Below are 11199 nucleotides of genomic sequence, written 5' to 3'. Positions count from 1 at the left end.
CGAAAATGAGAAATATTGGTTCCGAAAGCGATGGCTTCGCAGCCATTTCATTTAACAACAAACCTTTGTGGCCTGGTGCCCAGTGTAGTTGAATACTTCGGAAATGACAAGGAGTTAGTGATTTAAAAATAAGATTCAAATGGGTTTGAGTTTCAGTTGTCTTCATCACCGTCATTTTGATTTTCTTTCTCGGAATTGTTCCACGTTAAGTGCAACCATTTCCGTGATCATCGCTCATGCACTGAAGAAAAGATTGCCACGAACAACTAATAATTCGTCAAAGCCGCCCCCTTTATTGACTTAGAGTGGTGCCGCGAGAAATATACCGAAGAGGAGGTGGCACCTAAAAGAATATAGCCTGCCTACCCTTCGCCCAATTCCAAGAGCGAACACAGTAATAACAGAAAACTTATGCTCGTCATATATCTCTTCCGATTCCTCTTGCGCCCCCCCCCCCGCTCCACCTACTCAAAAGCACTCGCTTCTTGTTGCTGCCGATGGCAACCCCTCTCTCTTAGTTAAAGAATAATAAAACAAACATGGCACCAGTCCCGTTGTCATAGTTCCCTCATCAGATACGTAAGTAACTACCACAGAACCTATATAGATAAACAGCAATAGCTATTCTGTTTCAATAAATCTTATTGGTGTCAGATTTCATACTCTGCAGATATGCGCAGAGATATATCCGGGAAGTGGGCCGGTGCCGAGAAGTCCGGTTAATATTGACCGCCCAGCGTTGCGCGTGTCTCTAGGTTTCTTTAAGAGGTAGACTTGACGAAACAAACTAAATATTAAATTCTTGGTCGACGAAACATTAGCTTGATCAAATTGAAGTCACGCGGTATATTACATTAAAAACATACAATAAAATTCACTGATACATCACGCATGACTCCATTCAAGCGCATGATGTTCATTTACAATCCTTCGGAAAAGCATCGAATAAACGCAACACAGTGAAACTATCAATATTTTAAGGAAGCAAAGACAAATAGAGCGAATGATACGTGCAAGGGCCGCAAATTGGCCTCCCGTGGTCAAATATGCTTGCCGCTGGTCTTACTGCAAATCCGAGCAGCTTCAGGGAAAAGCACGGCTTCGCCGAGAGGAAAGACTTGCTCAGAGGGAGCCTCGGGTAAAGTAAGGCTGACAGGAAAAAGCACTCACTGAGTCATTGTCAGCCAGGAGACCCGCTTATGCGAGGTGAACACAGATCTCGAAAGAACGGCATCTAAAAATAAGCAAAGCATTAGAACAAAGCTTGTGACCGCGAGCCATGCCATTCCGCGGCAGCCGAGCTTGAGGCCGCGAGTCTTCTTTTCCGCGGCAACCCAGCTTCTCAGGGACCAGCTTTCGCTTGGGGCAGTGCTGCTCGCGCCCGTAGGTTAGTTTTAGCCCGTACGGGCTTTAGGCTTGCTTGCTAAGAACAGCCTTGCTTGCTAACTTATAGCGGCTGAGCGTCAAAGCACATGATACTGTTTCTTTTATTGGTCCCAGCGTAAGCGGCACATTGGTGAGACAGTAGTTGAGGTGAATATTCTGTGGTAATCTTTTTATAATTATTTTTATACTTTGTTTTGTAGATTCACAGCTGTTGAGGGCTACAGTTAATTATAACACCCAGGATCCTAAGCGCGAAGTCGGGGAAGACAAGGCGCGTTTTTGCATTCCGTAGACATCGGAATGCATGCCAGCTGCAACCGGGGAAATTGGGCTCGTGTCTGTTGATGCTCATCAGTTGAATAACGTGGTCGCACGGCTAAAGTAGCAAGCTGACACCACCAAAATAGAAGAAGTTTACGCCAACTGTGTAAAGGTTAAGAAACAACTCAGCTGGTTGGTATTGGGGGCACATCGTGGCCTTCTTAGCTCATGCTAGGTCTTTCCTTAGAGTAGAGAGAGCCGACCCACAGCCTGTCACAGACCATGCAAGAATCTGCAAACTTCAGTGTAAGAAATTCCGTTATCATGGCATGCGTCTGTGGCACGTAATCATGAATAATCATGGTATGAGTCTGTGGCCCTACCAGTAGAAGCGCTGGATTTTCATCACATGTACTCAGCTTGCGCGGCAGCCAACCTCGGCGCGGATCGTCTCCATCGGTGGGGTGCGGCTGATAAGCAAAGGCTTGTATGGAAGCCTAAAAGCCAAACCTCATAAACGAGAAAAAGCACGCGACAGTGACGAGCGATGCTATGAGCGACGAAACAAGGCGTTCGCGCGACGTGTCGTGTGGTAGTTTTCGCGCGATCGCTCGGTTCTCCAGATTTCGAAACGTCGCCCATGGCCCGGAAGTGCTGTGCTAAAAGCACCGGAATAGGATGTACATGAATGACGTACTGCCGGTTCTTCTCATGTGTCGCAAAATTGCCACCTCCTCTCACTCACCTCTCCGCCCGAGTCACACATGCACAGCGAAGAAATAGCGTAATGTTTACGCACGTGCACATAAAAAAAGTGCTGCGAGGCAATAATAAACCCCTTCTGTTCAATTATACAACACATTTTATTTCCACATTGAATATTGCCGACTACGCGGAATTATTGGTAAGATTACACAGCCTCGCGCCAACAACAGTGGAGTTCGCTCGCCGAAGCTGTCACGTGAATGAGGTTTACCTGCTCTAGCGACTGTTCGCGCGAAGGCAAGCTACGTCGCGTCGCTCGTCGCTGTCCCGAGCATTTTCGCGGTTATGAGGTTTGGCCTTAAACCGCATGCACGCGATATCCTAGCGGCAGTGACAAGTGGCAGCAACAAACTTGCTCCGTCGTGCCATCGCGTCGCGATGGCTACAGTCGCATGTGGACACAAAGTGTCATTTTCGCTTGAAGGAAATCTATTGGCGTGCATACCCGTAAGTTGTGAATAGAAGTGTAGAAGTTGGTCCAAGAGAAAATGCCAAATTTATTACTGTCTTGGGGGACATAAGGAAGCCACAAAAGCTTTTCACGACCTGCTTCTTTCGCAATCGTTGGTTTAACCAAGACAGGCTGCCCGGACGCGTGTATGCTACGACGGCTATGACGTACTTTGCACGAAGATTGCTCATTGTAGCAAGCGACGAAATGATCACAAGCTACCGTCGAGACATCTAAGCAAACCTTCGATAGCGAGTTTTGAGACAAAATACGGCTGCTCTCTCACTCTCCGGGTGAGATGAGAATAAAAAAAATGGCAGCGTATCCACGGGGTGAATGCTGAAGAGTGGGGCGAAGCATCCTTCCGTCCATTCGTTCTTGCTTCCGCCCATCCATGCGTCCATCTGTGTGACCGTCCGTGCGTCCATCCGCCCGGCCGTGCGTGTGTCTGTTTGTGCGTCCGCACGTTCATCTGTACGTCCGTCCCTGCTCTCGTCCATGCATCCGCTCCTGCGTCCGTCCATGCGTCCATCCATTCGCGCAGCCATCCGTGCAACCGTCCGTGCATCTGTCTGTGTGTCTGCTCGTCCATCTAATCAACACTCGGTGTACCACCATGTCGCATCTTTTCATCATATATTCCGCATATAGAAGCACCGCCATCCAGCGGACATTCCAAGGACTAAACAAGAGGTGGCACACGCACACTTTCTTACGGCTGGCGCTTCGTGTCTACTTCCCACTTTTAACCACCTCGAGTTCTTGGTATACACTAGTTCATTGTATTCATGGCACTGCGGCCCAACGCTCGCTAAACCTTTCTAAAACCAAGGAGGTTACGCCCAGCGAATATAACGTAGCAACCCTTTCTTGTCAGATATTGCACAATGTATATGCCAATGGTGGCTAATGGGGAATGAGAGACAGGAGAATTCGTCTTTTGCTTCGTGTCTACTTCCCACCTTCAACCACCCCGAGTTCATGGTATATACTAGTTCCCTGTATTCATGGCACTGCGGCCCAACGCTCGCTAAACCTTTCTAAAACCAGGGAGGTTACGTCCAGCGAGTACAACGTAGCAACTCTTTCTTGTCAGATAGTGCTCAATGTACATGCCAATGGCTGCTAATAGGGAATGAGAGACAGGAGGATTCGGCTTTTAGTTAACGCGCGCGCTGTGAATGTTTCATTGTTCAATAACGCACAGGAGAAATCTCCCACCGGCACAACCTTGCAGGTATAAGCGTAAGACATGTTACGCACTATTACGAGGGACGAACGGGTGCCACTTTAAGAAGCTTCACCTGTAAAACAAAGGTATTTGATACATTGTATTCTTTGAAGTACGCTCGAATAACAAGTATTGAGAGCAAGTTGCCACAGAAGCGAGAACCAGGAAGGAGCTCAGCTTCGCTAGCTTCGGGCGACAAGCGATCTTTTGTAGTTTCCCAGAAAAGCGCGACTCGACAAGTGGCGGCGATGGATAGCCTCCGCGAAAGCAAATTTTGTCGCTCGTTACTGTCGTTTCAGTCATTTGTCGTTGTCGCGAGAAACTCGCGTGCATGCGGTAAGCCTCAAGCTACGGTGGCGAAGGTTTTGGGAACACACGACGTTTGACCTCAATACTTAGAGCCCACCCTGCATAGTTGAGATAAACGTACGCCTGACTCACAGAAACATCAGAAAAGTGAAAAAAATGGCAGCATATCCCCGGAGTGAATGATGGAGAGCGGGGCGAAGCATTCATCCGTCCATTCGTCTGTCCATTCGAGTACAACGTAGCCACCTTTTCCTGTCAGATAGGGCTAAATGTACATGCTAATGGCTGCTAATGGACAATGAGAGATAGGAGAATTCGGCTTTTACTTTCTTACGGCTTGCGCTTCATATCTACTTCCCATCTTTAACCACTTCGAGTTCATGATATATAATAGTTCATCGTCTTCATAGCACTGCGGCTCAACGCTCGCTAAATCATTCTAAAACTAAGGAGGTTACACCTAGCGAGTATAACGTAGCAACCCTTTCTTGTCAGGTAGTGCTCAATGTACATGCCAATATCTGATAATGGGGATCGCAGCGTGGCCTTAACATGAAGCCGAATGGTCCTGTCTTTCATTCCCCCTTAGCAGCCATTGGCATGTACATTGAGCACTATTTTTTATTGTTCAAGCACGCACAGAAGAAATATCTCACCGGCACCACCTTGGAGGACAAAATGTTATACTTGTTACACACTACAACGGCTACGAGGGACGAACGGGTGCCGTTATAAAGAGCTTCGCCCCTAAAACAAGTAGGCGCCTTGTATTGCTGGCTAGACAGTTGACTATCGCCTGCCTGGACTTGATTGCATGAATGCATACTCGTAGCGACCTATGCTGCCCGCCCTGTAGACAGTAACAACGAATAAGTTCATCTCGGTAAATGGTTGCAACAGAGATGAATGTGCAAATAGCTAAACTATCGCTACAAATTTGATTTTTCGCCATGATGGGATGGGTTAAGACTATTGACAATTATAAACAGTCATATTTTTGCTGCAAAGGAGAAGCAATTAATGCGATAGCAACAAATGGGAAGGTCACGCACAGAATGGCAAGCTGATCAAAACGTGCCACGCGTTTCCAACGCACAATGACGCACGAAACGTACTCACAGGTACACATGAACGCGAATAAGCGTCTCAGGTGTTACTTAGCTGGGTCTGAAAAGCGCACCCTTTTCGCAAACGGAGACTGGGCAACGATTGCAGCGACTTTCGTGCGCCCCGTTATAACAACAAAATCGTTCCGGCGAAAACCTACCACGAAATAAGCAAGAGCACACGATTCAGGTTCAGAGTGCGTGATCTTCTCAGAATACACTTTCGAGTTGTAAGGTCGCAGCGGACGCGGATCCGAGGAGCTGACGCCACAGCGGGTCGTCGGTAGAGGCGGCTTGAAGGTGGTGACAGTTTACTTGAATTATCGCTTTGGAATTTGTGCAGGGGAGGGGAACTACCGCAGCTAATTTCAGGACAGCCAGGGGAGCGCCACGGTCGGGGACATGTGGCTGACCTATACCGAGGAGCAGAAGCGCGAGATCATGTTACGGTCCGTCAGTGATATTAGCCAACGCGGGTGGTGTGCCCGAAAAAGAGCATCCCGAGAATTCTTTCTCTCCTTGCTGAGAGCAAGGAAGAGGGGGAGCGCACACTCTGTGTTTGTTTATGTTTGTTTTTCAACTGCGCGAAATGAAATGTTGGAAGACGGAGCGGGTTCGTTGGGCGTGGTGCGAGCGGGTGTTCGTACAATAACGCTGCCTTGACCAGACTCTGGTTCTTTCTCTGGCGTAGCCAGCGTGAATCTGGATCACTAAGGGGCTGTGGATACCCAAAACATCCACAAAATTGCAGTTTAACTACGCGTGAGCGTCCACCCTGCCCCCTCTCCGCGGGGCAATGTACGCGGGGGAGATGACAGCGTGTGCCGCCACGTCGTGACGATGTGGCGACGCGCACTCCTTGCGCTACTTCGCTGTTAATTCTAAAACATGATAGTTCCTCCCGAGATGTCCATCACCAGCTGTAAGTGGTAGATATAAATAGCTTGCAATTTGAACGCTGAAGGAGATGCTTCTGCATGGCTCAATAGCTAACGCCTCGCACTGGCAATGCAGAGGTCCGACGTTCAATTCCGCCCGCCGTAGTCTATCTCTGGATAATTTTTCTTTCTTGCGTTTTCATATATGTAGACGCGTATACATAAGCAGTGAATGACGTTAACGCTGGCGGTAAAATTCAGGCGAGAGTGTCCGTGTATGTGCTATCGCAATAATAGACCGAAAACCTTTGACGAGACGGTGTCAATGAAACCAACGCTTGTACGTCTCGTCTTATCTTTTCTTCAAGGCACTTGCTACCTTGAAGAAGACTATACCAGATAAGGAAGCATTGGCTCCATCGAAACCTTCCACTCAGTTGCATATCTGGTTTCGTAAGTGGCGCTTCATAAAAATTCCTACATTGTGAAGCCTTGATGGCCATTCGCTTTACAGTATGGGAATTACAGTGGTTTTGCTTGATTGATGTGTGGGGTTTAACGTCCCAAAAGCACCGTATGATTATGAGAGACGCTGCAGTGAAGGTCTCTGGAAATTTCGACTACCCAGAGTTCTTTAACGTGCACCCAAATCTGAACGCAAGGGCCTACAGCATTTTGGCCTCCATCGAAAATGCAGCCGCCGCTGCCGGAATTTCATGCCACGACCTGCGGGTCAGCAGCCGAGTACCTTAGCCGCTAGACCACCGCGACGGGGAGCGCTTTCGTTTAGGGGGAGTGCCAAGCCACGGAACTGCATACAAACTGCTTCAGTCTAAGTGACTGCTACCTAAATGCTCGCCCGCGTTCATTTCGTTGCGTCAGGCCGGCGTTGTGACACGGAAGTCATGACACGGAAGTCATTTATGGCATCATTTTTCTCTTCCTCGTAACGGTGTGCTGATTTTAAAGCGACATGTCAACATTTCTCATTCATGCTTTGCATATCATCGATTCTCAGTGTGCGTAGGATCTGCCTTTTTTTTTCTTGCCTTGCATATGGAGACTCTTCAGATTTCTCATAATCGACAAAATACAAAATTACCACAAAATACATTGAAGAACCGTCAGCTCTTAGATGGTGATTGATCACCACTTTGGCATTCGTACCAATCAATGGTTCGATGCGCGCTGTCCACTCTAGTACATGGCAAACTTGTCGACGGTGCCTGTTAGTCAGAACAAAGTAAATCCAGAACTTTCTGGAACAAAAATGTTTATTGCTGCTGATATAGCACGAACATAAAATAAAAGTGGATTCGTAACTGTTCGGCTCTCAGAGAAAGGTTTGCGCTCAGATTTCTTTCGAGATGCCAGTATGCATGCTTGCTAGAAACAAAATGAAAAAAAAAACAACCATTACGTATGGAACCTCTCCGCAAGAGCGCTCCATATATTTACCGATCCGCCCCCTCTTGAGATGTCTCGTCATTTTTGCGAACACACTACTCTGCAACATCTTTACAATAAAACCATATGGCACTGAAGAAAGAACAAAGACACAAATATTGCAACACGTGATTTCCAGTTGGCCGTATACCCGTTGACTCAAGTGTCTACGTTTGCAAAATTGTGCTAGATCGATTTGTTCTCGAGTGTTATCATACAAAAAAAAACAGCGATTGAACTGCGTTTTTATTTTTGCACTGGATGGCAAGGGACCTAGCAGAGAAGAAATGAACCTTCGATAGCATGTAAAAGTTGAAATACGCGCACAATTAACGCTACACGAACTCGATACCCTATATATACAATGATTAAATTTACCAAATATTTTTACATTATGTAGCCACTGCTCCCTTAGATCGATCATCTTACTTCACAAATCATTTTGAGTACAAACGCTGAGGGTTTCCTTTCAAAAGGGGGGGGGGGGGGTGTATGGTTTATCCACAGTGCCTAGAAAATTTAGGCACTATGCTACGGGAAATTTTCACGTACCTACTATTAGAAAACTAGGGGAGCGAGTCACCCAAACCACTCTGTCCCTCTCGTCTACACGCGTATGCTGGCAGATGTATCCTATACTCCCTTTCATACATCCGGTGCAACGCTGGGGAAGCTACGTAAGACGTTTCGTCAGAAATATGTATGACCTCAGGCGTCCCGCGCATGGGTTTCATCCAAGGAGGATTTTAAAAATTGCTGGAGTGGAAATGATTGCGCAGAAGTGAAGCCGCCCTCTATCAAAATGGCAGCTGTGGCGGCCATCTTACTAGGGGCATGATAAATTATCACCGTTCTGCGATTACAAACTAAGCAAGTTTGCAATCGTGCACGCACGATTACAAAATTCCCCTCACACGCCTAACGAGTTAAGTGTGGGAACTTTTTCGGGTCACAAAGTGCTCAAAGGGCGTCTTACAGTTACTAGTTTTCCGTAGTGAGCCCCTAATTGGAGGCAAAGTTTTTTGAAGATTCAGTCATCCATGCTACTTTCTGTGTGTTATCTCGTCGGGAACAACTATCTTTTAATACAGAGCTAACGTAGCATTTATATAACTTATAAAAGCCACTTGATCTTTAAGTGGGCCCTATCAGAAAAGAGCATGTTTCCGCCATCTTGGCAGTGGCTAAAGGTGACTTCACTTCTGCTGCCAAGGCATTGCGGGAGCTTCGACTCAAGCCATTTTTCTTTAATCTTCCTTGGTTTCATCGTTGTAAATGCTGTGCGAGACGACCACGAACGCTCCTGCACAGCGTAGCGAAAGGCTACGAATAAAACATCAAAAAATGAGAATAAAGAAAAGCCGTATAACGGGAAGCTATAGGGGCGAAGCTTTTTAAAGCGGCCCCACAGAACACCTACCAGTTCAGGTGGCACCCGTTCATCCCTCGTAGTAGTGAGCAACATGTCTTAGGCTTTGACCTCCAAGGTGGTGCCGGTGGGAGATTTCTCTCTGATAAGATTAGTTTGCCGTTCCGGCGCCCGGGGGCGTCGATGTTGCAAGTAAATAAATACGGCGCACATGACCAGCCAGTCAGTGTGGAACCCGCCAACGTACGTGTGTGTGATTCGGTCCAGCGACCGGCATGGCTCAGGACTATCCGGTTATCACAAGTGGTGACGAGCTCGACTGACGAACCGAGCGGCACAGCACAATCACACGTCGTCATGCCTGTCCTCGGGAAGCTGGATCCATTCGAACCGAGTACATCGGAGTGGGCGGAATACCGTGAGCGGGCCGAGCTGTACTTCATCGCGAACGACATCCCGAGCGACAAGCAGACAGCCGTATTTTTGACATGCTGCGGTCCAGAGACTTATTCTCTGCTACGAGGCCTCCTAGCACCAAGCAGGCCCGCCCAAGCAGGACTGACCGAAAATTTTACCACACTTCGCAAGCACTACGCCCCTCGCGTATCAGAAGTAGTGGCAAGTTTCAAGTTTTTCTCAAGACATCGAAAAGAGGGGGAGACCGTAAGTGACTACATTGCCTCGTTGAAGAAATTAGCCGAAGGCTGTAATTTCGCAACATTTCGAGAGCGCATGTTGTGCGACCAGATAGTCAGCGGAATCAATGACATAACCATGCAAACACGGCTGCTGGAAACGACGTGTTTAACCTTCGAAACTGCAAAGGACACCGTCGTAGCTATGGAGGCTGCGCGTAAAGGTTCACGCACATTGAGCTGTGAGCAAGCACAGCTACTATCTCACGAAGCTCCGGAGCAAGCGAACGTTGTCACCTCGGGGAAAAATGATAGCTGTTGCTTCCGTTGCGGGGGAGGTCATTCTGCGCGTCGGTGTAAGCACGGCAGCACGATCTGTCACAACTGCCGCCAAAAAGGGCACCTTGCAAGAGTTTGCAGAGTTCAGCCGGGAAGTAGAAATTTCGACCGGAGCCAGTATAGTCGCGTGAACAACCTGGGCGACCTGCCCGTCTCTGCTGAAGAGCCCGAAGTTTTCGACTTGTGCACGCTTCACACGGCTAGTTCGGAGCCAATGCGCATAGCGGTTGAAGTTAATGGCATAATGCTCGATATGGAGCTAGACACCGGCGCTAGTGTGTCGACCATTGATGATGGCAAGTTTGCCGAGCTTTTTCCGTCGGTGCCGTTGGAGCCATCGAGTGTGCAGCTGAGAAGTTTTTTCGGCGACATGAAACGCGTCCAGGGAAAGCTGGAAGCAATGGTCAATCTTGGCGACAAGGAGCGCCAGCTACCACTATTTTTCGTGAAAGGGGCGTGTCCTACGCTGTTTGGACGAAGCTGAATGAAGGCCTTCAAGCTAGGCATCGCTCAGACGGAGGGAGTCAACGTCGTGAAGTCTACGGAAGACCAGGTAAGCCAATATCACGAAGTTTTTTCGGAGCAGCTTGGCACGTTTCACGGCGTTACAGCGTCTATATCCGTACAAAAGGGGGCGAAGCCACGTTTTGTCAAGGCGCGTCCGATACCATTTGCTTTGCGCGATAGGGTTTTTGAAGAACTACAGAGGATAGAACGGGAAGGCGTTATCAAACCGCTGAAAACTTCCCAGTGGGCCGCGCCCATCGTTCCTGTATTGAAGCGCGACGGCCGGGTTCGGGTCTGCGGCGATTTTAAGACTACCATAAACGCGGTGACAGTCGTCGAGTCCTACCCTATTCCTAGGATTGAGGAACTTTTTGCGCGACTTACAGGGGGCAAGAAGTTCACAAAGCTTGACTTGCAAGATGCCTACCAGCAGGTTCCACTCGATGAGGAGTGCCAAGAGCTAGTCACCATTAACACTCCGAAGGGGTTACACCAATTCACAAGGCTGCCGTTCAG

At 48.2% G+C, this 11199-nt stretch overlaps 1 protein-coding gene across 1 annotated transcript; it reads left to right on the top strand.

Moving 5' to 3' along the window:
- The first annotated feature begins 9559 nt into the window (after positions 1 to 9559).
- On the top strand, positions 9560 to 10660 carry LOC142772318 (uncharacterized). The gene has a single exon (XM_075874518.1). The coding sequence runs from the start codon at positions 9560 to 9562 to the stop codon at positions 10658 to 10660; it is 1101 nt and encodes a 366-aa protein (XP_075730633.1).
- Positions 10661 to 11199: the final 539 nt, after the last annotated feature.

This window comes from Rhipicephalus microplus, chromosome 9, assembly GCF_043290135.1.
Source record: "Rhipicephalus microplus isolate Deutch F79 chromosome 9, USDA_Rmic, whole genome shotgun sequence".
NCBI classification, from domain to species: domain Eukaryota; kingdom Metazoa; phylum Arthropoda; class Arachnida; order Ixodida; family Ixodidae; genus Rhipicephalus; species Rhipicephalus microplus.
This window is presented reverse-complemented; position numbering and strand designations above follow the sequence as displayed.